Source organism: Urocitellus parryii, chromosome 3 (genome assembly GCF_045843805.1).
Source record: "Urocitellus parryii isolate mUroPar1 chromosome 3, mUroPar1.hap1, whole genome shotgun sequence".
NCBI classification, from domain to species: domain Eukaryota; kingdom Metazoa; phylum Chordata; class Mammalia; order Rodentia; family Sciuridae; genus Urocitellus; species Urocitellus parryii.
The window spans coordinates 178959834-178987432 of NC_135533.1; the positions used below are offsets into that span (position 1 = coordinate 178959834).

The following is a 27599-nucleotide window of genomic DNA, read 5'->3' on the forward strand; positions in this document are numbered from 1 at the left end:
GTGCCAGGTGGGGAATGCAAAGTCTCTGGGTCCAGAAAGGGCTTGGCGTGTTGAAGGGCTGCCAGGAGGCCACTGTTGCTGGGTGGAGGAGGGCAGCGCGGCGAGTGGAGGAGTGGAGGTGGGGAAGGCAACCAGGTTGCTGAAGTATGATTTTTTTCACACAGTGAAACGCCCAGATCTTTAGTATAATCAGTTTTGATAAATAGATGTCAAGAAGTAGAACATTTCTGTTATAATAGATAAACTATTTTCTGCTCCTTGCTGTTCAGCTTTTTCTCTCTCTGTTGGGGGGATGGAAGCCCGGGCCTCATGCATGCCAGGCAGCCACTTTACCACTGAGCATGCAGGTCCCTTCTCCTTCAGGAAAACCACTGATCTTGAGTGTAGGTTAGTTTTCATATAAATGGTACTTGCACGTATAGACTCTTCTTTCATTCAGTGGATTATTGTTTATAAATTCATCCGTGTTGTTGTATTCATCACTGGTTCATTTTCTTTTTATTGCTGAGCAGTATTCTGTTGTACAAAAGCGCCATAATTTGTTCATCTCTTTGCCTATAGTGGACGTCAGGGCTGTTTCCCATAGTTTAAATATAGATTAGAAATTTTTTTCTCCCCTGGTACTGGGGATTGGACTCAGTGGCTCACATGTTGCTAGTCAAGGCCTCTACCACTGAGCTACATCCCCAGGACTTTTTAAAGTTTTAAAATTTTGTGTGAACGGCTTGCTAAGTTGGCTAGCCTGGGCTTGAACTTGTGACCCTCCTGCCTCAGCACCCCCTAGATAGCTGGGATTACAGTTCTGTGATGCCAACTCTAGCTTCCAGATTTGCATTTTAATACAAACCATCTGGTTACTCCCCGAAGAATAAAGTGCATGGGAGAAAGTAGAAAAATCGGAAGTTATTGTAGTCTAGGTATTCATGGTGTCCTGGAGGAGGGTAGTAGCAGTGGAGGGGGTGAGAAGTAGTCACTTAGGGGCCATATTATGTGAGTAGATGCAACAAGACTCCCCTTATCCCCCAAGTACTGGGAATGGAACCCAGGCTCTCGTGCATTGCTAGGCAAGTGCATTACTACTTACTCCACATCCCCAGCCCAAGGAACAAGACCTAGTTGGTTGTGGCACTACTGGATTAGGAAAACACAGAAATGAGGGATAACGTGTGAAGGGTTGTCCAGATCAACTGAAATGATGGTAGTTCCACTTACCCATGTGGGGGAAGGCCATGGGAAAAGCAGGTTTGAGATGAGTGTGAATCAAGAGTCCTTTCTTACGGCTGTGTACAGTGTAATTCTAGTGCCTGGAAGATAAGGCAGGCAATTATAAGTTCAAGGCCAGCCTCAGCACCTTAAGCAAGGCCCTACGCAAGTTAGCATGACTCTGTCTCAAAATAAAAAATGAAATGGGCTGGGGATGTAGCTCAGTAGTAAAGCACCCCTGGGTTCAATCCCCAATCCCTCCTGCCCCTAAAAGTGTCTTTGCACTTAATGAAAGAGGAAGCACACTGTATTTGAAGAGTGCTAGACAGGATTCTAGGTGTTGGTCTTGGTCCCTTGCTCTTTGCCAGCTGGGTGAACTCAGGCAAGCCACACCCCTTCACTAAGCATTGAATTACTTTTCCTACTAGACTGCTGGGAGGGAAAAAGAAGATTACGTAGTCTACAGTTGCCTTGAAAAGAATCAAACACAAATGCTCCACATTATTGACTGTTTTTCCTTTTTTTTAAAATTATTTTTTATTCCAATTTGTTAGGCAGCAGAATGCATTACAATTCATATTACACATAGAGAGCACAAGTTTTCATATTTCTGGTTGTATACAAAGTATATTCACACCATTCGTGTCTTCATACATGTACTTAGGGTAATGAAGTCCATCTCATTCCACCATCTTTTCCACCCCCTCTCTTCCCCTCCACATTATTGATTAAGTGAGATTTTGAGTAGAGTGATGTGAGAGGGTGTCAAGTGGAGTGCTGGGAGTGGGAATATTGGGAGAGGAGAGGAAGTGTTTCTTCAAATTGGCAGATAGAGCCCGAAGGAGGGTCCTCCCTGGCGGTGGGAATGAAGAAGGTGTGAGTCTGAAACTCTGAAGGAAGACTCAGATGGCTTTTTGTGAGGCATTGAATACCCCTGTGTTGAGCCTCAGCAGCTGGGGAAGCGTAATACGAGGGAGTGGGTACAGGGTGGTTGAAAGGGGGGGTGTTGGAGTTGAGGGCAAGCCTTGGTGAAGCACTTTCTGGGCAGAGATGCCAGAGGTAGGCAGTTGGGAATGTGGGCTGCAAGTTCTGCTTTGCAGGTTGGGCTGGTTAGGTGGACTGGAGAGTCATCAGCCCAGATAATGGCTGATACCACAAGAATATGAGCTGTCCTGGGAAGCAAACATGTAAGGCATTATTTTGCTCATCCCACTTGACTTGGTGCCAAAACAACAGGCTGAGGAGTGAAACATTCTGTCAGTCAGCTGGTTGAGTTAACTTGATGCCAACAGAGCAGTTTGCTAAATCTTTCCACTGTGTTGAAGACTGAGCTGACTGCTTTGGCATCTCCAAAGATAAAAAAAAAAAAGTCTGAGATGGTGTGTGCTAAATAAACTTGAGGGCACCAGTTTATAGGCCCTGGTTTCTCTCAGGACTTCCTGAGACTCTTTCAGGAGAGGAGCTTGTTGGGTTTGGTCCTGGAGAGCTGACTCCCACGTAATGAAGTATCTGGCCAACTCCCAGGCCATTGGTAGCTACTGGCGTCATTCCAACCCCTGAGATATTGCCTGAGGGTTCTGGGCCTTTGATTCAACCAGACTTCTTTTTTTCTTTTTCCTCCTAGTACTGGAGATCAAACCCAGGATCTCACACTTGCTAGGCAAGCCTTTACACCATTGAGCTACACCCATAGCCCCAGACCTAATTATTTAGCACAAGGAAGGTAGTTTCTTATTCAGCTTCAGCACAGGCAAAAGAACTTCCAGATGTAATAAAGATTTTTCTCTTGATTTGATATTGGAATAAGCTAGGGGAGCATGAATGAAAATCATTTGAATGACCAGGGCCGGGTCATTTTCTCATTATATGATTTCCATTCTCCTGGATCCTTGAACACATTCCTCATATTTGTTTTTGTGGTTCTCCGTGGCTTTTCAGATCAAAATGACACTATTAATTAAGGTCTTCAGAGATGCTACTGCTAGTCAATTAGCTCACTGGTGATTGTTTTCCTTCCTTCCTCTTGTGTTTCTGATATCAATTCCAGGCAACATTGCTCCCCCGGCAACCCCCTCTCCCCTACACTTTTGTTTTTTTAACTAGGATCACAAGTCCCCCCAGTTTCCCCCATGTTAGTAAGGATTGAACCCAGGGTTGCTCTACCACTAAGCTACATTCTCAACTACTTTCATTTTTTAATTTTGAGACAGGGCTCACTCAGTTGCCGGGGTTGGCCTCTATGTTTTGATCCTCCTGCCTCAGCTTCTCAAATTGCTGGTACTGTGGGCATGCATCACTGCACCAGGCAAGTCCCCAGATTATTTATTTATTTATTGCAGCACTGGGATTGAACCAGGACTTGGTTGGTTTATGCTTGGCAAGCGCTCTGCCACTGAGCTACATTCTCCACCCAGTCCCCAGATTTATTTTATTTTATTTTTTTTGGTATCGGGGATTGAACTCAGGGGCACATGACCACTGAACCACATCCCCAGCCCTATCTTTGTATTTCATTTAGAGACAGGGTCTCACTGAATTGCTTAGTGCCTCGCAATTGCTGAGGCTAGCTTTGAACTCGCTATTTTCTGGACTCAGCCTCTGGAGTTGCTAGGATTACAGGCCTGCACCACCGCACCAGACCTCAGATTTGTAAAATCTGTTTTAAGTCATAGTTTTATGGTATTTGTTGGTCTTCCACCTACCACAGTGTGAACTAGAAAGATTGTCACACTGTAGAAAACTGAGTTTCTGTCTCAGAAAGGATCACTTAGCCATTTAAACTTAATTTGCATATGAAAAGCTTAAATTAATCCTAAAGGGAGAGACATGTTGCATCCATCAAACCATCTGTATCCTTTTAGATCTTTGCTTCTCCAAGAAGTGGCTTTTCATCAGGAAGCCGTTTTAGAAACACAGGATCTCAGGTTCTACCCCAGACTGAGGGAATCTGAATCTGAATCTGCATTGTGACTAGACCTCCAGGTAATTCCTGTGAAGATTGAAGTTTGAGCTCTGTTTCAAATCACATCAGTGCTATTTTAAGCTACTCACTTCCAACAAGATTTTTGCTTCATTTGCAGCTACATACAATTCACTTAAAATATTGTTGCTTTAAAATAGGATTAAAAGATCATTTTCAAAAGACTTGTAGAGGTGGGTGTGGTGGTGCATGCCTGTAATCCCAGCTGCTGGGGAGGCTGAGACAGGAGTGAAAGTTCAAGACTACTGTCAGTAGTGTAGCAAGACCCTGTCTCAGAAAAAAAAAAAAAAAAAAAGGCTGGAGATATAGTTCAGAGGTAAAGTGCCCCTGGGTTTAATCCCCAGCACTCTCCCCCACAAAAATAATAACAACACTTGTAAACCGTTCATGAGGTAGGAAGCCCACTCACCCCAGTTCACCAGGTTGTAACCCACTCATCCCCAGCCTCACCCTTTCTTTTTAACCATTTCTTTTCTAGGGGCTTTTTCTCCCCTCCCTCACCCTCTTGAGGCTGTGTCTTCCATTTTATTCTGCAATTCCAGGAATGGAACCAGATTCATTATCCAGAAATTCAAGCCAAATGTTCCCATTTGGCTTGAATGATGAAAAGACCAGAAAGTTGTATGTCAGCAAGCCAAAGGCGTTTGGTAGGAGACCAAAATGAACACTAGAGATACTGGTCTTTATAATTAGCAAGTTTTAATTGTTTCGAACTCTCCACTAATGTTAAAAACAGGGCAACCTACTTAATGACTCACTTATTCCTGTCATTTGCTGTTTCTCTTTTGCCCAGACAAATTCACACAGTGGAGGTGCAGCCACCTAGACACTAGCTTCTTTTGCTCTTTTAGATCAGCAAAGGACTGGGTTTTGCATGAGAAGACCTCCATACCCCTGCTCCCCATCCCATGGTAGCTTATTAAGTTTCCTTAATTTATGCAGAGAAAATAATCCTCAATTCTGAGATGTATTTTGGGGAATCTTTGCAAAACACCTGATCCCCTTTTTCCTTTTGTTTTTCTTGTTTAAAAAAACATTTTATATTTATTTATTTTAGTTGTAGATGGACACAATACCTTCATTTTATTTATTAGTTAAAAAAATTTTTTTGTAGTTGTAGATGGACAGAATGCCTTTATTTGTTTATTTTTACGTGGTGCTGAGGATCGAACCCAGTGCCTCACACATGCTAGGCAAATGCTCTACCACTGAGCTGTAACCACAGCCCCTTTCTTTTGTTTGTGTGGTACTGGGGACTGAATCCAAGGTCACTATATCACTGAGCTGCATCTCCAGCCCTTTTTATTTTGCACTTTGAGTAAGTTGCCCAGGAATTTATGGTGCTCCTGTCTCAGCCTCTGCAGTATCTGGAATTACAAGCATGCACCTCCTGTGGGCTCAATCCCATCTTTGAAGTGATAATTTGTCCCTAGTGTAGCTAAATGTGATGGATACTCATGGAGATGAGTGGAAAGCCAAGTAGCAGAACCTAAAGAAAAAAGAATGGAGAAAGATTTGTTGCCTGCAGCCGGTAAGGAGAGCACTGGAGTTATTTCCAAAGCAGTGCCCTCTTCAAGGAAAGGAAGCAAGGAGATTTTATTTTGGAAGCTTATACATATTCAAACAGGAAAGCTCATTGGGGGCAGGCACAGGAATGAGCATCCTCAGTTTTAAGACACACATTCCCGAGCTTGCTCTGGTTAAGGTCATAGTTAAAGAAGGAGAGATGTGGCCACATTTTTGGGAAGGCTCAGCTGAAGGATATAGAGTTAGATGATCAAGAAGGGAAGATGGTGGACACCAACACTTATGGGCATGGTTTGGTTCAGTATTATAAAGTGCCAAGTTTACTCTCGGTTGCCTAAAAGAATGAGTCAGAAGGGCTTGGTGACCTTGGCTGGTTCTCTGCAACTTTTTTTCAGAGTCTTAGCTGAAACAGAAAGGATAGCTGTGAAGGTGCCTTAATGAAGGATTTTGCCCCAACAGTTGCCTTCTTCCTTTATCTGCTAAAATTAGCAGTTCTTGTGTGTGGTTTTTTTTTTTTTTTTTAAGCAATTTCATTGAGGTCTGTATGATTTAAATATCATAAAATTCTCTGGTTTTAAATGTAAACATCAGTACTTTTTAGGAAGTTAAGTTGTATACCCATCACTGTAATCTCCTTTTAGGTTTTTATCAACTCAAAAAGATCATTGTGTGCATTTTCAGTTGACACTATTCCTCCTCCAGTTCCAGATGACTCTACTTTCTGTCTATATAAATTTGCCTTTTTTGGCTATCCATATAAATGGGATTATTATACAGTATATGGTCTTTTTTTTTTTTTTTAACTTGGTATTGGAAATTGAATCCAGGACCTTAACCATTATAGATAAGGACTCTACCATTACGCAACATCCCCCAGTCATTTTTATTTTGAGACTGGGTCTCCAGCAATTGCCTAGGCTGTCCTTGAACTTGTAATCTTCCTGCTTCAATCTTCTGAGTAGCTGGGAATTAACAGGACTGTGCCACTGTGGCCTTCAATAAGTGCTCTTTTTTTTTTTTGACTGGCATATTATGCTGAGTATAATGTGTTTGAGATTCATGCAAGTTCTATCATGTATTAGCACTTCATTCATTTTTTTAAAGCACTTCATTCTTTATTATTGCCAAGTAATATTCCATTATGGATAAATAACATTTTTGTTCATGCATCAAGCAACTGATGGGCATTTGGTTTTTTTCCACTTGGTGGTGGTTATGAATAATGTTGCTAATATCTGTCTTTGGTGTGGATGTTTTCATTTCTCTTGTGTGGACACATAGGAGTGGATTTGCTGGGTCATGCTTGGAAAAATTTAACCTTTTTTAAAAATATTTTTTTAGATGTTGATGGACCATTACTTTATTTATTAATTTATATGTGGTGCTGAGAATCAAACCCAGTGCCTCACACATGTTAGGCAAGTACTCTACCACTGAGCCACAACCCCAGCCCTTAACTTTTTTTTTTTTTTTTGGTGATACTGGGGATTGAATCCAAGGGTGTCCTCCTACCTCAGCCTCCTAAGTTGTTGGGATTACAGGTGTGTGTCATCACCATGACTACCTGACTCTTATTATACACTTAGGTTCCATAATGTTTATTGATGAGCATCTCTTCATGTATTTATTGGCTATTTGTATATCTTTGGAGAAATTTCTATTCAAGTCCTTTGGCTGTATTTTAATTGGCTTTTTTTTTTTTTTTTTTTTTAAGTACTGGGGATTAAACTCAGGGGCACTCCATCACTGAGCCAATCCCTAGGCCTATGTTGTATTTTATTAAGAGACAGGGTCTCACTGAGTTGCTTAGGGCCTTGTTTTTGCTGAGGCTGGCTTTGAACCCACGATCCTTCTGTCTCAGTCTCCTGAGGTGCTGGGATTACAGGTGTGTGCCACCATGCCTGGTGGGTATTTGTTTTGGTTGTTGAATTCTTTATATATTCTGGATGTGAACTCCTTGCAAATATGTCATTTGTAGATATGTTCTTCCCTTCTGTGGGATGCCTGTCCACTCTGTTGATTATGTCCTTTGATGTACAGAGTTTTAAATTTTTGATTAATTTCATATTATCTGTTTCATTTCAGCATTTTGTGTCATATCCAGGACATTATTGTCAAATCCAATGACATAAAGCTTTCCCCTGTGTTTTCTTCTAAGAGAGTTGAAGTTGGCAGTCTTATGTCATGGAGTTTGATCCATTTTGAGTTAATGGATCATTCTTTTTTTTTTTTTTTTTTTTTTTTAAAGAGAGAGTGAGAGAGGAGAGAGAGAGAGATAGAGAGAGAGAATTTTTAATATTTATTTTTTAGTTCTCGGCAGACACAACATCTTTGTTGGTATGTGGTGCTGAGGATCGAACCCGGGCCGCACGCATGCCAGGCGAGCGCACTACCGCTGAGCCACATCTCCAGCCCAATGGATCATTCTTTTACATATTGTTATCCAGTTTTACCCAGCTCTCTTTGTTGAAAAGATGCTTCTTTCTCCATTGATTGGTCTTGGCACCCTTGTCAAAATCACCTGACCATATATATGAGTGTTTATTTGGGGCTCTTTTTTTTTAAAAAAAAAAAAATATTTATTTTCTAGTTTTAGGTGGACACAATATCTTTATTTTACATTTATATGGTTCTGAGGATTGAACCCAGTGCCTCAGGCATGCCAGGCGAGCACTCCACCCCAGAGCCACAACTCCAGCCCCTATTTTGAGGCTCTTTATCAGATTTCATTGGCTGTGTTTTGAATTTTTTCCCCCAGTACTGAGGATTGAGCCCAGGTACCTACATTTGCAGTCCTATGTTTAACTTTTAAAGAAGTTTTCCAATGTGGCTTTATCATTTATACCTGCACCAACAATTTTACAGACTCTCATTTTCTACATCTTTGATGATTTGTTACCATCTACCCTTTTCCTTTTTTTTTTTTTTTTTTGGTGGTATTGGGGATTAAACTCAGGACTGTGTTCATATTAGGCAAGCACTCTACCACTGAGCTGTGTTCTCAGCGTTGAGAAAAATTTATTTTTGGCTGGGTATGGTATTACACTCATGTAATACCAGCAATTGGGGAGGCTAAGGCAGGAGAATTGAAAGTTCCAAGACCAGCCTAGAGGACTTAGTAAACCTTGTCTAAAAATAAAAAAAATTATTTATTTATTTATTTATTTTAAGAGAGAGTGAGAGAGGAGAGAGAGAGAAAGAGAGAGAGAGAGAGAGAGAGAGAGAGAGAGAGAGAGAGAGAGAGAATTTTTAATATTTATTATTTTTTAGTTCTCGGCGGACACAACATCTTTGTTGGTATGTGGTGCTGAGGATCGAACCTGGGCCGCATGCATGCCAGTCGAGCATGCTACCGCCTGAGCCACATTCCCAGCCCCCCCCCCCCAAAAAATTTATTTTTAATTAAAAATTTTTTCCCCAGTACTGGGGATTGAACCCAAGGCCTTGCACAAACTAGGGAAGTGTTCTACCACTCAGCTACATTCCCAGCCCTTTTTATTTTTTTAAATTTTGAAGCAGTTTAAGTCTGGCCTCAAACTTAGTGATGCCCTTGCTTTGGCCTCCTGAGTAGCTGGTATTATATGTGTATGCTACTGTGCCTGGTGTCGTCTGTCCTTTGATCATAGCTATCTGATTATAGCTATCTGGATATGAAATTATGGGTTTGGTTCTTGACTTAAAAAATTTTTTTTTTTGGTTGTAGATGGTCACATATCTTTATTTTTATGTGATGCTAAGGATCAAACCCAGTGCCTCTCACATGCAAAGCAAGCGCTCTACCACTGAGCTACAAACCTAGCCCTTGACTTTTTTTTTTTTTTTTAATATTTTTTAGTTGTTGATGGACCTTTTATTTTATTTATTTATATGTGGTGCTGAGAATCAGACCCAGTACCTCACAAATGCTAGACAAGTGCTCTACCACTGACCTACAACCCCAGCTCTGGTTCTTGACTTTTAAACTAATATTATGCTTTTTGTTCAACTTGGAGCCAAGAGATAGAGGATGGAGTGAGGACCTGTGCACTCATAGCAGGGTCACTTATCTGCCTGTACATGCTCTGTGCTTCTGCAGGGTGGACTGAGTAATCTCAAGCAAGTCACAGCCTCAGCTTTTTCTCTGAATAGTGGCAATAATTAATGCCTTTCCCACAGACTGTATGATAAGAATACTTATATGAATACTTTTCTTAGGGTGTTACTAAATGTTGGATTCACAGCTTGTTTTTTGTTGTGTGACTTTTGCTGTCACTGACTTTCCACTGTCCAGCAATCGTGACCAATATTTTAGGCATGCAGAATTCTGCTGGACAGCCTGGCTGTGTATCTTCTTTTCCTCTGGATGTCACCCAGAGATCCTCACATCCGTCTCACGCATTAATTCTGAGTGAACTTGTGAGTCCCCTTGATCATCTGTAATCTGGGTTGTGACCACTTGTTTATCCAGTTTCCTTTCCTCCTTATCATCCATAATGGTTTCTACTTACTATAACAAAGGCTTGTTTCATTCTCTTGACCTCTAACCCTGGGCCCTATTGGGACAAAAACATTTTCATCCTTAGCCTGTGGAAAGCGGTGCTGTATTCTTTGCTTCCTTCTTGGTTGTGCTACATCTGCACGGACTTGCTCTTGGGGGAGATGAAGTCATCCGGGCAGCCTTCCCCACCTCGTGCACAGGTTGCTAGCTGCTGCAGTAATTGGCTTGGCAGCGCACTCCCTAAAAGGTTGTCCTTCAGCTGGTACTTTTTTTAAAGCTGCAAGACTTGCCCCCTTGGGAGTGCCCTGAGACAGCAGCTGTCATGCTTAATTAAGGAGAGAGATGGGAAAGGTGTTTTGAAGGGAGACCTGTTATCTCAAAGAACAGTGGCCAAGCTGGAGCACTTGGAAAGGGCAGATGGCGGCCAAGATGGAGGGCATGGTAGAAATAGCTCTGAACGCTGGGCAGAGAATGCTTTGCTGGCAGTCAAGGAGAATGGTATTGAATGTTTTTTTTTTTTTTTTTTTTTTTAATATTTACTTTTTTAGTTGTAGTTGGACACAATACCTTTATTTTACTTATTTATTTTTATGTGGTGCTGAGGATCAAACCCAGGGCCTCCAATGTGCTAGGCGAGCACTCCACCGCTGAGCCCCAGCCTGAGCCCCAGCCTGAGCCCCAGCCCCAGCCCCTTGAATGTTTTTTAAAAGACTTATTTACCCTCTTTAGCAAATCGGATAAGTCCCACACATATTAAAAAAATTTTGTGTATTTGGGTTGCTAGGTGTCGGTGGTACATGCATATAATGTAGAAAGTACATACTTTTCATATCCTACTCCCCTGCACCAAAAAAAAAAAAAAATTCCTGAACAAAACTCAAGGGAGTCCCAGATATCTCAGTGGGGTATATACTTAACCACTTAGGAATTGAAACTACGACTGTGTGCCTAAACTGTTAGGGCCCATAGTGAAGGCTTGGGGTGTGGGAGTGGATTCCCTTTAAATTCTAGTACAGTCATATCTGATAGAATTATAATGTGAGTCACACATGTAATTTTATATTTTCTAGTAGCCCATGTGTTAGCTTGTTAGGGCTACCATAACAAATTACCATAAAGTCAGTAGTTTAAAACCACAGTTTCTTTGTTCACTGCTTTGGAGGCCAGAAGTGGGACATCTAAGTATCCTCAGTGTCCTGCTCCTTCTGAAGGCTCTGGGGGAAAATCCTTCCTGCCTCCTCCCAGCATCTGGCATCTCTTGGAAGTCCTTGGCATTCTCTGGCTGGTAGTGCGTCACTTGAGTCTCTGCTTCCGTCTTTGCTTTCTTCCCTGTTTGTGTCTCTGTGACAGAGGTATGAATTTTGACGGATGCTGCTCAACCCACTGTCCAGGTTACATAAGTAAGAGGGACTGTGGTGTGGTTCAGGGGGCAGAGCACTCGCCTAGCATTGTGAGGTCCTGGGTTGATGTCCAGCTCTGCAAAATGGAAAACAAATGAACAAAATATAAATTAAGCCAGAACACAACTACCAAAAAATAAAAAAAAATTAAAGAAAAAGAAAAAGAAAAGAGAACAGCCCAAATTTAAATTTGATTAATACCTAATACTAATTAAAGTTGGTTAATTTTAATGTTTTATTTTATCTAATATTCAAATATTATCATTATAGTAGGTAATCAACATAAAGGAATTTTTATTAAATTTTTTTTTTTTGGTAGTACCGGAGATTGAACTCAGGGATACTTTAGCATTGAGCTACATCCCCCAGCTCTACTTATTTTTCTTTTATTTTTTACTTTGAGACAGGGTCTTAGTAAGTTGTCCAGACTTTCCTCAAACTTGCCATCCTCCTGCCTCAGCCTCCTGAGTTGCTGCATTTACAGGTGTGCACCACCACACTAGATAGAAAGAATTCTTTTTGGTACTGAGGACTGAATTCAGGGGCGCTCAATCACTGAGCCACATCCCCAACCTTTTTATTTTAGAGACGGGGTCTCACTGAGTTGCTTAGAGCCTTGCTCAAAAAGAATTTTATTATTTTTAATTTTATATATTTTTAGTTGTAGATCGACATATTACTTATGTGGTGCTGAGGATTAACCCAGTACCTCACACATGCTAGGCAAGCATTCTACTACTGAGCTACAATCCCAGCCCCTCCAAAAGAATTCCTTTTTTTCTTGGTACTAGGTATTGAACTCAGGGGCACTCAACTGCTGAGCCACAACCCCAGTCTCCAAAAGAATTCTTAATGAGATATTTTAATATTCCTTGTTTTGCATTAGGTCCTTAAAATCCAGTGTGTATTTTATACTTACAACATCTCAATTTGGACTGACACTTGCAAGTACTCCTGGCTGCTGTACACTGGAGAGCACAATTGGGGAGTGCCGTGGGGCTGACGGAGGGTTACAGTTCTCAGTCTTTTGCCCCATGTTTTCTCCCTCTCTTTGTCCTCCTTTGTTGTTGGAATTTTCTTTTTTTCTTTCTATTTTTGAAAAAGTCTCAGTCATTCTGAACAAAAGAAATAAAATTTTGTAAGAATTACTGGAAATCCAAAGATTCAATGTGGAAAGCAAATTAGCCAGTTTTGCAAGAAAAGACCTTTATTGAGATCCCCTACCCATTTTTCCCCTTGCCCCACCCAGTTCTGGGGATGGAACCCAGGAATTCAGTTCCATTTCTAAGTGTCTGTGTTTATTATGTGGTAGAATTCATTAAACATTGTTACAGTAACTTAAAGAAGTGTGGTTAAAATTTTGGATTTTATTTTTATACTGAGGAGGAGAAATATAAGCTTTTAAATTATTCTAAATCTCCCTGCCATGAGATTTGTGACTCACCCATTTAGGATCCCCCCAATGATCATGGCTATTATTCTCTGCCATGTTAAGACAAGAAGGGGCTTAAATTTTTCTTTTTGGGCTGGTTGCACTAAGTCTGTTGCAATAATGAAGTTATGATCTGTATCTCTAAAAGTCAGTATTGTCTTCTCCAAGATTTAAAGGCTTATTGTTAGTTTGAATTTCAGTAAGGAGGAGGTCCTTTATAAACAACCCCACAGGGAGAACAGTTGTGAATCCTTCAGTTTTTTTTCCCCCTTTGGTACTGGGGATTGAACGAAGGGAAGCTTTACCACTGAACTTTATCCCCAGCCCTTTTATTTTTGAAACTGTACCTCATTAAGTTGCTGAGGCTGGCCTGGAACTTGTGATCCTCCTGCCTCAGTTTCCCAAGTAGCTGGGATTACCAGACTTGCTCTCGGCTGTATCCTTGAATTCTTAAATGTGGTTGTGTGATAAGGATTTTTCTCTCCCTCTGTCTGTCAGTGGAATTACAAATGTTGGCTATGGTTGATTTTTATTCTGGTCCATACATATTTCCTGCCAGTTTTACTCCCTGCCTTAAATAACCCACCATGGAAAACAACTTAGGCTGCGGTTGCTAATGTGCCCAGATGCAAAAATCCACTGTGCTTGTCACAAGTGAAAAGTGGTTACCTAGGTGAATGAGGAAAGAAATCCCTTGGAGTTTTGAACTTTCGGTTATTACCCACCTGACCCCTAATCCTAAAGCAGAAATCTTGTATCTCAATCAGTAATGAACCTTGACTAGTTCACTTGTTTGTCTTTGTGAGTATTGTAGGGGAATCCAGTGTTCTCTTGAGACCTTGGTTAAGGTATTGGTGGTGCTTTTCATCTCAGTATCAGAGAGATTTATAAATTTGGGGCTCTATTCATCCTGTTGTGTGTTTCCCTGTGTAGTTGTTTCTGGTCTGGAAGTTGAAAAAAAAAGAAAATAGGATGATTTCATCATGTTAATTAGTTACCCAAAGGAAATGGATTTTTTTTCTTTCTTTTTTAAAACCTCAGTGACTACTATCAAAGAAGAAAGTGGTGATGCTTACCTCTGTGACTGTAGGAAAAAGCAAAGGAAGGAAGGAAGGGATTTTGGAGACACCCTGTCCATGTCCTCCAGTTCTCCTCCTTCCCCAGTTCAAGCCCTTGTGGATCCTGTCTGAGAGGGAGAGGGTAGATCCAGTAACCAAGCGTAGGCAGCTCACAGGATTCCTCCCACCCCATTATCTTACTATCTGCAACTCTGTACCTTACAGTGCTCCAGCTTCCCTGGCCTTTGCTCTTTGTTGAGCAAGCCAGATAATCTTTTATCTTTGCCTGGCTGTTTCATCTTTTACTGGAACCCCCCCCACCTCCACCCCCATATTGGGGATTGAACCCAAGGGTGATTTACCACGAGCACTATCGTTTTCTAATACACTATCATTTATTTATTTTTCTTGCTCCATCCTCCACCACCCCAATATAAGTGCCATGAGAAAAGGATCTTAGTTTCCCATTGTAAGAAATACTGGGGGATACTATAAGGAATCAAACACTTGCTTGGAAATAGCTCTGCAAGGCAAACTTTTCTGTACCTGGCAAACAAACACGTTTGGGTGGGCAGTCTGCCTGTTTTAATGCCTAACGCAGCACTGCCCCTTGCTCTGATAGGAGGAGGTTGGTGTTACAAACTACTCAATTGGTAAATTTTAAAATTGGGTGGGCAAAGGGAAGGGCTACAATTAAAATGGCTACGATTGGATCTTAATATCCCGATTTAGGATAAATATCGTGTTCTGAAAATAGACTACTGATCATTCTATTTCTCACACCATCTACCAAAAGCACCTGGTACATAGTAGGCCTTCAATAAATATTGTGGAATGAATCAGTAACACATCATGGTTCTTTGGCTAGAAATGTAGTTATTCAAACCTGAAGGTTTTTAGCAAGGACTGTATTTCTATTCCTTCTAGATTTGACCAGCCATACTTAACTAATTTTGGGGAACTATTTTGTCATTACTTTTCTATCTTTTTCTTTTCTATTTGGAAATGGGGGTTGAACCTGGTACCCTTTTTATTTTCTATTTTTAGACAGGGTCTTGCTAAGTTGCTTAGGGTCTCATGAAGTTGCCCAGGCTAGCCTTGAACTCGTGATCCTTCTGCCTCAGCCTCTTGAGCTCCTGGGATTACCGGCCTGCACCATCGCACCTGGGCATGTTACCAATTTTTGACCTCACAATTGGATCCTTGTTCCCTCTTGGGACTGTGGAACCAATGAAGGTTTATTCTTGGCCAAAGAGTTAACTAAGTCAGCATCTTGACCCTGAGGGTCTGGGAGGTTATAGGTGTAGGTTAAAAGAAATGAGGGGGAGGGATACCTTAATAAAGGGGAGGAATAGTCGGGTATTTTCTGAAATGGGTGGAGATTTTCTGAGAATTTGAGTGCCACCTCTTTTTTGCTCCTTTCATGGTTTTCATTGGTTGTTCTCAAGACAGTTATCAACTGTCATGGTGCTGAGAGGTGCACCGTCTAGCAGGCCGATGGGATTGTAATGAAGTTATAGGCTGACAGCTGCTCTGGCAACCATCTTAGATCCAGTTGGTTTTAGCTAGCCTACCTGAAGAGGGGCATCAGCCATCCTGTCCTCAAAGATAAGCAAGAGGACTGGGGTTTTGGCTCAGTGGTAGAGTGCTTGCGTGAGGCACTAGGTTCAATCCCTGGCACCACATAAAAATAAACATATAAAATAAAGGTATTGTGTTTATCTACAACTAAAAAATATATATAAAAAGACAAAGGTGCCCTGGCACATGCCTGTAATCCTATTGGCTCGGGAGGCTGAGGCAGGAGGAATCACGAGGTCAAGCCAGCCTCAGCAAAAGCAAGGTGCCTAAGCAATTCTGTGAGATGACCCTGACTCTAAATAAAATACAAAATAGTGTTGAGGATGTGAATCGGGGGTCGAGTGCCCCTGAGTTCTCTCCTGAATACCCGAAAAAAAAAAAAAAAAGATAAGCAAGACTCAGTGGGGGCAGAAATTCAGTTAGGTCATGTAGGCAACATGGAGAAACTAAGGGTGAATGAGGGCTGGTTTTAGTAAGGTTTATTGTACAGATTCCTCTGGTGCCATCTCTGGGCTGATAAGAATTGTCTGATTAACTTCCTGTCCTTCCTACTTATGTCCTGCTGGTGGGGAAATAGGGGGAAGGCAGAGAGCTATTTTTTGTTATGTATAACCTTTATACCAAAGTGGCGTATTCTGCACTCACTCCCCCTATGCTGGGCATTGAACCCAGGTTTGCTCTACCACGGAGGTGCATCCCCAGTCTTTTTTTTTTTTTTTTTAATTGTATTTTAGATGCTGATGGACCATTATTTTATTTGCTTATTTATATGTGGTGTTGAGGATCGAACCCAGTGACTCACACATACTAGTCAAGTGCTCTACCACTGAGCCACAACCCCAGCCTTGCCCCCGTCCGTTCTTATTTTTTTATTTTGAGACAGGGTCTCACTGATTTGCCTAGGCTGGTCTTGAACTTGTGATCCTCCTGCCTCAGACTCCCAGATAGCTCCAATTACGGATGTGTACCACCATGCCTGGCAAACCTTCCCTTCTCTTGAAGTTCTCACATGAATGTTCCCCCAAGACCCTTGACTCTGGGACCTTTATAATCTCTGAAGGGGTTTGTGGCTTATTGCAGAGAATTTCAAGTCTGAGCTCAGCTTGGTAAAATAGCAGTAGGGATACGAGTTGGATCCTTCTTGATGCCCTGCCAAAAGAGGGGCACTTGGTATTCACTGGGTCTGTAAATTATGGAGCTTGCTGACATAAAGTCCTTCTGGCTGTGCCATATTCATTTTCATCATGTTAAAATGGAAGAAGAGGTCAAGTTGTATTTGCTGATTTCACAAGGTCCACTGGGCCTACTGTAAATAATTCATATTCAAGGCGGATTTTTTCTTTCCACGTTTCAAAACAAACTTTTCATCTTCTACATTGACCCCTCTTACCTTGCCAGTAACTAATCCCTTCTCTCCCTCTTCTCCTGTACCACACACACTTCAGACACTGTCTCCATCTTGGGAAATACTATGGATAAGATCAAGGTAGCTGTCACTTAGAAAATTTCTAAAAATTAGATTTTTTTTTATTAACTTCAGCCACCTGGTCCCTGGGGTGAGGGCGAGGAAACAACGTGGAGAGCAAAAACCTCTGAGAGAACCAAAGATTGAACCCAAAGACCAATCAAAAATATCTATACACTTTGTTTCATAGAATAGTACAGTAGAATGTGAATGTGACAAGTTAAGTGTTCTGGAAATGACATTTAAAAAGGTAAAAAGAAAAAAATAAAAGGTTAAATTATCTTTAATGATTTTTTTTATTTAATCCTGTATGTCTAAAATAGTACCATTTCAGTGTGCAATCAATATGAAAATTAATAGCTAGGTGTAGTGGTACATGCCTGTTATCTTAGTTTCTCAGCTACTCTGGAGTTTAGAAAGACTAAGGCAAGAGGATTATAAATTCAAGGCCAGCCTGGGCCACTAGTGAGCCTGTATCTTAAAATAAAAATAAACTGGGCCTGATGGCACACATCTGTAATCCCAGCTATTTGGGAGGTTGAGGCAGGAGGATCACAATTCAAGGCTAGCCTCAGCAATTTAGTGAGGCCCTAAGCAATTTAGCAAGACCCTGTCTCAAAATAAAAAGTGTGGGGGGGGGGAAGGGCTGGGAATGTAACTCAGTGGTAAAGTGCCCCGAGTTCAATCCCTAGTACATATATAAATACATACCTACAAATATATATAAAAGGCTGGGATATAGCAGTGGTATAGTGTCCCTGGGTTCAATTCCCAGTACTGGAAAAAATGTTTCACATTTTTCTTTCTGCACCGCTCTTCAGAAGTAGTATGTATTTTCCATCTGCAGTACATTTCAATTTGGACTAGACACATTTCAAGTGCTCAGTAGGCACATATGGCTTAGTGGCTACCATATTGGACACTTTGAAGGCTTTGGCCTAGAATGAATCTATGAGTGTTTCATTATTTGAACAATTTATTTTCTGTTTTCCCAGCCACAGAAATGTTTTAATTATTATTATTATTATTTTCTTTTTACAAAGAGAAGTATGAAAAGTATGTGGACAAAGTTAGAGATTTCTATCAAGTATTACTGAAATAATATCATGTTCTAGTGCAGGAACTCTGGGAAGTACACATAGGTAGAAACCTCAGGCTACATGACTACATGACGTCCTCTCCATTTCCACACCTGGGAGCCTGTAAAAAGGTTTGGGGTGTGTGGGGCTTCAGCTAGGTGTACCCCATCGCATCTCACTGGGATTACAACTTCTGTAGGTCTGTGAGTTTCTCTTCTGGTCTGTGGAGTCAATTTGGAGCAGCAGGAGCCTTGGAGCCGGCAAAGCTCAGTCTTGCTCAGATCCTAGCTGTGTTTATTGTTATCTGAGGAGTGTGGCTTGTTATTTTGGTTAGTTTTTTTTTTTTTTTTTTTTTAAGGTGCTAGAGATTGAACCCAAGACCTCACACATGCCAGGCAACTGCTCTACCAGTGAGCCACGTCCCTAGTCCAGCCCTGTTTTATAAAACTTTAGTGAAGGATTCTCTTGGAACTGTGACCCTCTCTAGGGGCACTCACTGAGGCAAGGGTGGCACAGTGTGTGGGTCAGCTGTCTGAGCTGGAGCATGTAGATTCCAGCCAGCAACCAAACAAAACCAAACCCAGAATGCCCAAAGCAAATACTCCCTTTGCCTTTTTTATGAGTTTGTTTCTCTTGCCTAGGTAGAAAATGACAAAAGTTGAGGGTGAGTTGTGTGAGGGGGTAGCTGTCATATAACCAGTGTGCATTGTTCTCATGAAAGAAAAAAAAAATCAGTCCATGGCTGCCTGTGACGGAATTTTTGTTTCTCTCTTTCTTCTTCTTCTAGGCCGAGGAATCCTGTAAATGTAATGGCTGGAAAAACCCCAACCCCTCTCCCACTCCCCCCAGAGCCGATCTGCAGCAGATCATTGTCAGTCTCACGGAATCCTGCCGGAGTTGTAGCCATGCCCTAGGTGAGTTCCAAAATCTTCTAGGTCTGAAACCAGCAATTTCATTGTTGCCTGACTGTTCCTGATTTTTAATGAATTCTGTGGATTAACCCAACTTGAATGCTGTTTACTTCTATATGAGGCCAACAACAAAAGAGTCTCTCTAGTTTCCTGAGTTGGTTTCATGGGAGAGACAGTCCATGCACTCACTGTTGGCATCGATTCATTATTTGTCTCTTTTCGCCTTTCAGCATGAGCTGAGTTGGACTGAAGGATTGCCAGATAACATGAAACACAGCAACTGAGCTATTTAGAATAAATAATGTGTAACATGTCCTGATTTGTTCTGATGGAGGGGCCTGAGGGTCTTTGAGCCTAGGGTGGAAACCTCAACTAACTGGTTATTTGTTGTTATTTTCTGAATCTCTGAACTTTCTTGGAGGGTGCTTCATTTTATCTGCATGTTCCTTTGTTTCTTGTATTTGCCAGTACTTTCTTTATTGGGGTTGCCCTCCATTGTGTTTCTTGAATGTTTACTTGTCTTTTCCTTTTCAACTTTTTTATCTGTCTCTGTAAGATAATCATTGTCAGGGTGGCAAGATAAGGCTTTGCTGCAGTTATTCAACAGGACTGAGATAATCTGGTACTCTGCATTTTAATAGAGTGTCAGGGTAATTCTTCTGGGGAGGAGTGCTGGGGATTGAACCCAGCATTTCTCATATGCTAAGAACACACTATGGTGAGGTACATCCCCAGCTGTAGGATTAAAAAAAAAAAATTTTTAACCATGCAATGTCTTCTGTTATGTATAGTTTTAAAAAATATTTCCTCAATATCTCCACACACAGGCAGACATAAGCATGCTGTTTAACATATTGGAAATTCAAATATAATTCTTGCCTAAAGAAGGGAAAGTTATTCCCCAATTCCTGCTTAACTGAGAGGCCATTTTATCTGCTGACCTCCAAAAACATGGAGATGAACGTGATAGACAGACTGTCCCCTCTGCACCTTCATTTACCACCATTTAATAACCCTTCTTTGGTCCTTGACCAGCAGCACATTTCTTGCCACCAGTCATTAAATGTCCATGAAGAATTTTATCCACATCTTCTGCTGCAGAAATCTGGACTATATGTGAGGTTTTAATTTGTACTCAGTTGGAGTACAAAAAAATGTGTTGGTGCTTGAGGGGAAATGTCATGGAAAACAAGACACTGGCCATCCTCAAAAATGAATTTGGCTCAGATTTCCTTGCGAATGATCTTTCTGAAGATGGTGTTGTCGCCAGGCTGGGTGACCTGAGCCTTGGTGATCTCACCCTTCCCATGCTGCTAAACACTGCTTTGACATTGTATTTTGTTTGAGTTGGTAACGTTTGCAGTTGTGGGGGATTGAACCCCACTCCTCACATATGCCAGGCACTGTTCTACTGCTGCAGTGGTACACCCCCAGCCCAAGTAGGAAAAAAAAAATAACGGGCACTTAGATTATTCTGGTTATTTAAATTCCAGTTTGCAGAGGATCTTGGGACATTATTATTATTTTTTTTCTATCTTCAGTTATCCATTCTCCCAAGTAATGTAAGTCCAGCTTCCTGTTCAGTATTACAAGGACATAGCTCTGGGCAGAACTTGTACACTAAGGTCCTTGCTCCTTCCATCTGGCTATTTATAAGTAGGTAGCTTCTTTTGTCATCCTCATTATCTGAAGAGCTTCCTGCTGATCTAAATGGTACAGTGCCAGCCCCCAAGGAGAGCATGGTGTCAGGTTGAGTCTGAGGTTTTATGTTGTCTTCAGTTGAAGTGTATTTCAATATTTGTAGAGCAAAAAAGTAGGTAGCTTGATCTTCTCAGGAAGTCATGGCACTGGGGTAACTCCTGGAGAAGGAAATAGAACATAGAGCTCACAAAAGAAATTAAACACTGATAATCACATCATGGTGTTGATTGTGCTGCTGTCAAAATGTAAGCCATGATTTCTTTTTTAAAATCTCCCTTTCTCTCTCCTCTCCCTCTGTCCTTCTCTCTCTCCCCGCTTTCCTCCCTACCTTTTTTTTCCAGAGAGTCTTGCTGTGTTGCCCAGGCTGGCCTCAAACTCCTGGGTTTAAGCAATCCTCCTGCCTTAGCCTCTTACCTCCTTTGCCCCCTAGTAGTTCTAGTCCCAGCTCTAAACTGTTTGGTCCAAGCTGTAATTTTTTTTTTTTTTTAAAGTAGCAAGTATGAAAGGAAGACCTAAAAGTTACAGAACTGTCTTATGATTTACCGTTTTTACAATCTGTCCATGAGTGAATGATATTTGGTATCGTCTCAGGAACTATGATGCAATAAAAAAAAAAAAAAAAACTGGGCTCAAGAAATCCTTAAGCCCTGAGCTTGAACTGTATTTGGTATTGATTGGGAAATCCTATTATCTCCCATCAATTAACATTTAAAAACAAGATCTTCTTTTCTTTTGTAGCTGAGCAGATTGTCTCCCTTCTGTGCTTTGTAAACACACATGAATGCCGCAAGGCAGAAACAGTGTGTCACAAAAAAACAGCCAACTTTGTTTCCTTTTATATTCTTAACAAGCTTTGAAAACAAATGTCCGGTATTTGCCAATATATAATCAAGAATGAAGAATTAAAAAAAAAATTAAAAGGTACATGTCCTTTGACTTGGCAAGTCTGTGCTTGAAATTTAACCTACATATAGATTAAGATGTGCCCTCAGTGGGGCTGGGGATGTGGCTCAAGAGGCAGTGCACTTGCCGGGCATGCATGCGGCCCGGGTTCAATCCTCAGCACCACATACAAACAAAGATGTTGTGTCCGCCGAAAACTAAAAAATAAATATTAAAAAAAAATGTGCCCTCAAAATAAGTGAAAAGCAGTTATTGCTTTATTTATGGTATTAAAATGCTATGAATAACCTAAATATCCCACCGTAGAAGATAATTGGTTGCATTTTGGAAATCGATATTATAAAATTTAATATGGGGAATTTTTTTTTAAAAAGTATTTTCCAACGTGGAAAGACGTTCTTATTATTAGCAAAAATTCGGGCCATGGGGCTTGGGGAATAGCTCACTAGTAAAGGGCTTTCCAGCATAGGCAAGGCTTTGGATTGCTTTCCTCAGCACCATAGACAAAACAAACAGCAAACAAAACAAGTCATAAAGCAGTCTGATTAGAGGTTTCATAATCTAAGACAAAATTATAGGATATTCCAGCCTGAGTTAAACTTCTGGCTGTTCAACCAATAGCTCTGAGAAAGGGCGCATGACTTAAGCTGCCTGAATCTCAGTATTTTCAGTGTGAAATGGGTTAATAATCATACTTACCTCAGAGGATCAATTTGTAGATTAAATGATATAAATCTTTTATATATTTTTTGCTTCTAGGGATTGAACCCAGGGACACTTAACCATTGGACCATGTCCCCAGCCCTTTTTGAGACAGGATCTCACCAAGTTTCTTAGAGCCTTGCTAAGATTGCTGAGACTGTCCTTGAATTTGCCATCCTCTTGCTTCGGCCTCCTGAGTCACTGGGATTATAGGCATGTGCCACTGTACCTGGCCACATGTAAAACTTTTAGAAGAGTACCTGGCACACAAATATATGATTATTAGTTACTATTGTCCGTAGTAACTTTGCAACACTATTGGGGGGGAGGGGGGAGGGTTCTTTTACTTCAAACAGCAGATGTAAGCATTGTCCAGTTTAAATAAGAAAAGAGTTTCTTTTTTGGTACCAGGGATTGAACCCAGGGGCACTTAACTACTGAGCCACATCCCCAGCCCTTTTTTATATTTTATTTGGAGACAGGTCTCAGTGAGTTGCTTAGGGCCTTGTTAAGTTGCTGGGGCTGGCTTTGAACACAATCTTTCTACCTTGGCTTCCCAAATTGCTGGTATTACCAACATGTACCACTGTGCCTGGCTAGCAAGTGGTTTTTGTAAGAAGGGTACTTACTAGTAGCTCTCAGAAGCCAAAAACAATGGGCAAATCAGTTTCTGTTTGGTTAAGGGAGAGTGCCTGTCATATGCCCAACTAGAATCCCTCAGAATTAACTACAGAATTAACTACCCTCAGAATTAACTACATGGGTCCTTTCCCAAATTGCAGGATGCTTCTTCAAGAATAGCACTGATTTCTTCATGAGGATAATCTTATTAGTTTAGAAAATAGAGCATTTTAAAGGAAATATTGAGCTTTTAATTTTTTAAAAAAATTTTAGTTTAATTTTATTTTTAGTGTACCACTGCACCCGGTTTTATATAGTATTTTGACAATTATTTTCATCCCAGCATCTGTGTCCTGCCATAATTTGATACTCCTCTGTGTCTGGTGGACAGAAAACGCAGGAGTGAGAGAGTCTGATCTAGTGGAAAGGAATTTCAATTGGCAGTTAAGAAATAAGAATTTGGGGCCTGGGCCCCACAGTTTGCCATATCACTTCACCTTTTTGCAATTTAGTATCATCTACAGAATGAAATGGTTGATCAAGATTTGCTTGTATAATACAATACCCTGTAACTACCCGGGGTTAATAATTGTCATCTGTAGAATAGACTACTGGCATTACAGCCTATTCTACCTTATTCTCTGAAATTATTTGATATTTTCAGGTAGACACATTCAGTTTACAAAAATTTGACAAAGCACTTCTAACAAAGCATTTCAATTGAGTCCAATGTTTCTCCTCATTTTAATATTAATAAAAATTCCAAGCTGGGAACAGTGGTGCATTCCTATAATCCTAGTGATTTGGGAGGCTGAGGCAGGAGGATTCCAAGTTTGAAGTCAGCTCTAGCAACTTAGGAAGATGCTGTCTTTAAAAAAAAAAAAAAAAAGACTGGGGATGTGGCTCAGTGGTAAAGTGCCTTGGGTTCAGTCTTCAATACCAAAAATCCAACCGATTGACCAACCAGCCATCTAACCAACCAACAAAACCCTCCTTATTTGGCATTGCTTATTTAAAAAGTAACCTGTTTTTATGACCAAGAAAGCAGGAAACAAACCATGTGATCAAAATACCATTGGAATTTCTGTTGTTATTTTTGGATTCCATTGTAATGAACTGAACCAGAACAAACTGGTGATTAAATTCAACTAGTGATAATTTTTAAAGGTTTTTTTATTCCCTCACGGTGTCTGGGATGGAACCTGGGGCCTTTTAAGTACCAGGCAAATGCTTACCACTGAGCTACTCCCTACTAAATTTTATACAGCTTTTATGTATAACTTTTTCTACTTTTTTTTTTTTTTTTGCACCTGCAATTGAACCCTAGGGCCCTTAACCACTGAGCCATGTCCCCAGCCCCCCTCCTTTTTTCTTTCTTTTTTTTTTTTTGTTTTAGAGACAGGGCCTTGCTAAGTCCTTAGGGCCTCACTAAGTTGCTGAGATTCGTCTTGAACTTGGAATCCTCCCTCCTCATCCTGTGGAGTGGCTGGGATTACTAGTGTGCACCACTGTATCTGGCTTCTGTAGAACTCTTTTTCTTTTTTCAGAGCTGTTACCTTCATTGTGGGAATTAATCCTTGTTATTATAGTTATCTCTTTTTTTTCCCTGCTTGTTTACAGTTATAACTTTCTATGGAAAGTAAGGAACTAGCTCTAATGATTAAACACGTATCTTATTTCTTCTGCAATAAAAGAGAATGCCAGTATTTTACTCACGGACTATTTCAAATATTTGCGTGATTTAAGAAGATTATTTGACTCAACACATTTTCTTTTCTTTTCTTGGGGGGTGGGGGGAGTACAACTGGGATTGAATCCAAGACACTGTACCACTGAACTACATCCCCAGCTCTTTTTACTTTTTGTTTTGAGCCTGGGTCTTGCTAAATTGTCCCGGCTGACCTCAAACTTGTGATCCTTCTACTTCAACCTTGCTTCTCTTGCCTCAGAGTTGCTGGCATTGCAGGCATGAGCCCCACCACATCCCACAACTCAACGCTTTTTCTTTGGCCACACCACATTTGCGTAGACCTCCAGCCCTTGATCCCTCTCAGTTCCCGTTTATACGTGTGTGGTGCTGATGACAAATGGCATACCTCTGGGGCTCAGCTGGCACACTGACAGAGCTACCTGAAGGAAGTCGGCATTTTCCTCTTGGCCGAGTGTCCTCGGTTGGCTCATGCAGACTTGCAGATGCAGGTTTCTAACCTCGTGGGGAGTTGTGGGAACAGAACAGCAGGATCTAAGGGCAGAACATGGAGAACATTGTCCTACTCACCTGATAGCTTACTTCTCTCTTCCTCTGGCTATGTAGTCCTGGTTTAGTCTCCCTTCAAAATCCCTTCAGCATTTCCTGAATTCAGCCTTTTCCTTATGATTCCTTGGCCCTGTCTGCTGCAGCTCCTGTTGTTCTTATTTCTATTCCTGCACACCCAGCATTCCTAGGAAGAAGTGACTGAATTTGGTCACACTCTCCTGTTTACGGCTCTGGGTTGCCTATTATCCTCAGAGTGGAGTTCAGCAGATATTTCATGTTTCCATACCTTCCAGGCCTTTCCCCACTGTCTGCATTGCGTTTTGGCTCCCAGGCTTGTGGGTTCTTTAAACTTTCCCTGTCTGTGTTTTGGACCTGGAGGCTCACATGCCCTGTAATTCCTTTCTTTCATTTTTGGTCAGGGAATCCCCTTTTTCTCCAAGGCTTGACTCTCTAGGTCTTTGTAGAGGGAACAAGGTCCTCGGAGCTGTTGTAATGTTTCGTCTTATGTAATTATAATTGTACACACCTGTTGGTTTGCTGAACTGTGGTTAAGGGCCGACTTTTATAATCAGCATATATTTAATACATTTGACGTAATTTGGTTTATTCCCTTTATTGATAAGTCATTGAAGTCACTGTACTGAAAAGAGGGCACTGGTTGCATTTATTGAAGACAAGCTTTCTTGGTGCATCATCTGTACTTGCCCTGTCCGACAGAGTAGCTGCAAGGCCATTTGTGGCTTACTTGGATTGTGATTAGTTTGAATCGAAATGAGCTTCAAGTGCAAAATGCACACCAATTCGGAAGACTAAGTATGAAAAAAAAAAAGGTGGAAAATGGTAATATTAATAACGTTTTTACCTGACAGAATGATAATACATTAGTAAAGTACATTTTTTATTGATTTCTTTTGACTGTGTGTGTGTGTGTGTGTGTGTGTGTGTGTTTGCATGTTGGGGATTGACCCCAGGGATTTATGTATGCTAAGCAAATGAAATGCTCTGCCACTGAACTATCCCCCAAGGTTTTTTTTTTTTTGGTACTGGAGATTGAACTCAGGGGCACTTAACCACTGAGCCACATCCCCAGCCCTATTTTGTATTTTATTTAGAAACAGGGTCTCATTGAGTTGCTTAGTGCCTCGATGTTGTTAAGGTTGGCTTTGAACTCGTGATCCTCCTGCCTCAGCCTACTGAGCCGCTGGGATTACAGATGTACACCACCACACCTGGCCCCCAAGTTTTTCTTTTAGCTTTTTTTTTTCATATCTAGTGGGATATTTAAACTTCTAGATGTGGCTCTCATTATATTTCTGTTGGATTTCTGTTCTTACATTTAGACTGTTCTTTTTTCCATTCCATATCTATGATTTCAAAAATGAAACAGTTTTTTTTTTTTTTGTACCGGGGAATGAATCCAGGGGGTGCTTAACAATGGAGCCACATCCCTACCCCTTTTTTAAATTTTTAAACAGAGTATCCCTAAATCGCTTAGGGCCTTGCCAAGTTGCTGAGGATGACTTTGAACTTGCGATCCTCCTGCCTCAGCCTCCCTGGTTGCTGGGATTACAGGCATGCACCACTCTGCCCAGCGAGGAAACACTTTTAATTGATTAGCCTTTTGCAGTTCATTCAGTAGGTTTATTGTAGTCATTAATTTTACCTCTTCTAGCCTTGATCCCATGTTCCCATGAACAAAACATGTTTTTGACCAGCTTTCAAATCCTGTAGACAGGATGCCATTTGCTTCTGGTCCAAAGAAGCGGGGACATGTTAGTTTCCTGCTCAGCTGCTGCCCATGCACAATGCAGGGCATGTGAGGACTGGCAGGCTGTCCTCATGAGAAGTGCAGGTCAGTGATACATGGAGCCAGAGCTTAGTAAGGGTCATAGCACACAGTGACAGTGTGCTTCCTGTTCTCAGCAAGGCAACAGCTGCACTGTGATTCTTGGCAGCAGACACACGATGGGTCACCCTGTGGTACCCTGGGTGTTTGCAAGTCTAACATAGTACAAAGATGGGCCAACATGCACCCTCCTGGAGAGAGATGTAAAATAAGCAAAACCTCCTCCATTCCTCTGGTTTACACCTTCCCTTCCCTTCTTCTGGCCCTCCACATATAAGGGACACTGGGGGAACTGAGTCCTGCTGGGAGGAATGAGCCTTTCCCATAAGTCACGGATTGGCCAGTTCTTGAGTAATTATACTGATGATTTGTAACAGGCTCTTGGAAGGCCATTTGAAATAAAAGCTGGATTATCAAATTCAGATGGAAGAAAGATTTTTGAAAACATTTTTATTT

At 41.2% G+C, this 27599-nt stretch overlaps 1 protein-coding gene and 1 pseudogene across 1 annotated transcript in view; one reads left to right on the forward strand and one right to left on the reverse strand.

Annotated features, from left to right (window-relative positions):
- Positions 1-27599, forward strand: part of Kat2b (lysine acetyltransferase 2B) — a 106786-nt gene that overhangs the window by 14672 nt on the left and 64515 nt on the right. Inside the window, exon 2 of the mRNA XM_026395917.2 lies at positions 18990-19116. Within this exon, the coding sequence (XP_026251702.2) occupies positions 18990-19116 (127 nt within the window). The remainder of the gene's footprint in view (positions 1-18989; positions 19117-27599) is intronic.
- LOC113187859 (adenosine 5'-monophosphoramidase HINT1 pseudogene) lies at positions 20026-27113 on the reverse strand (annotated as a pseudogene).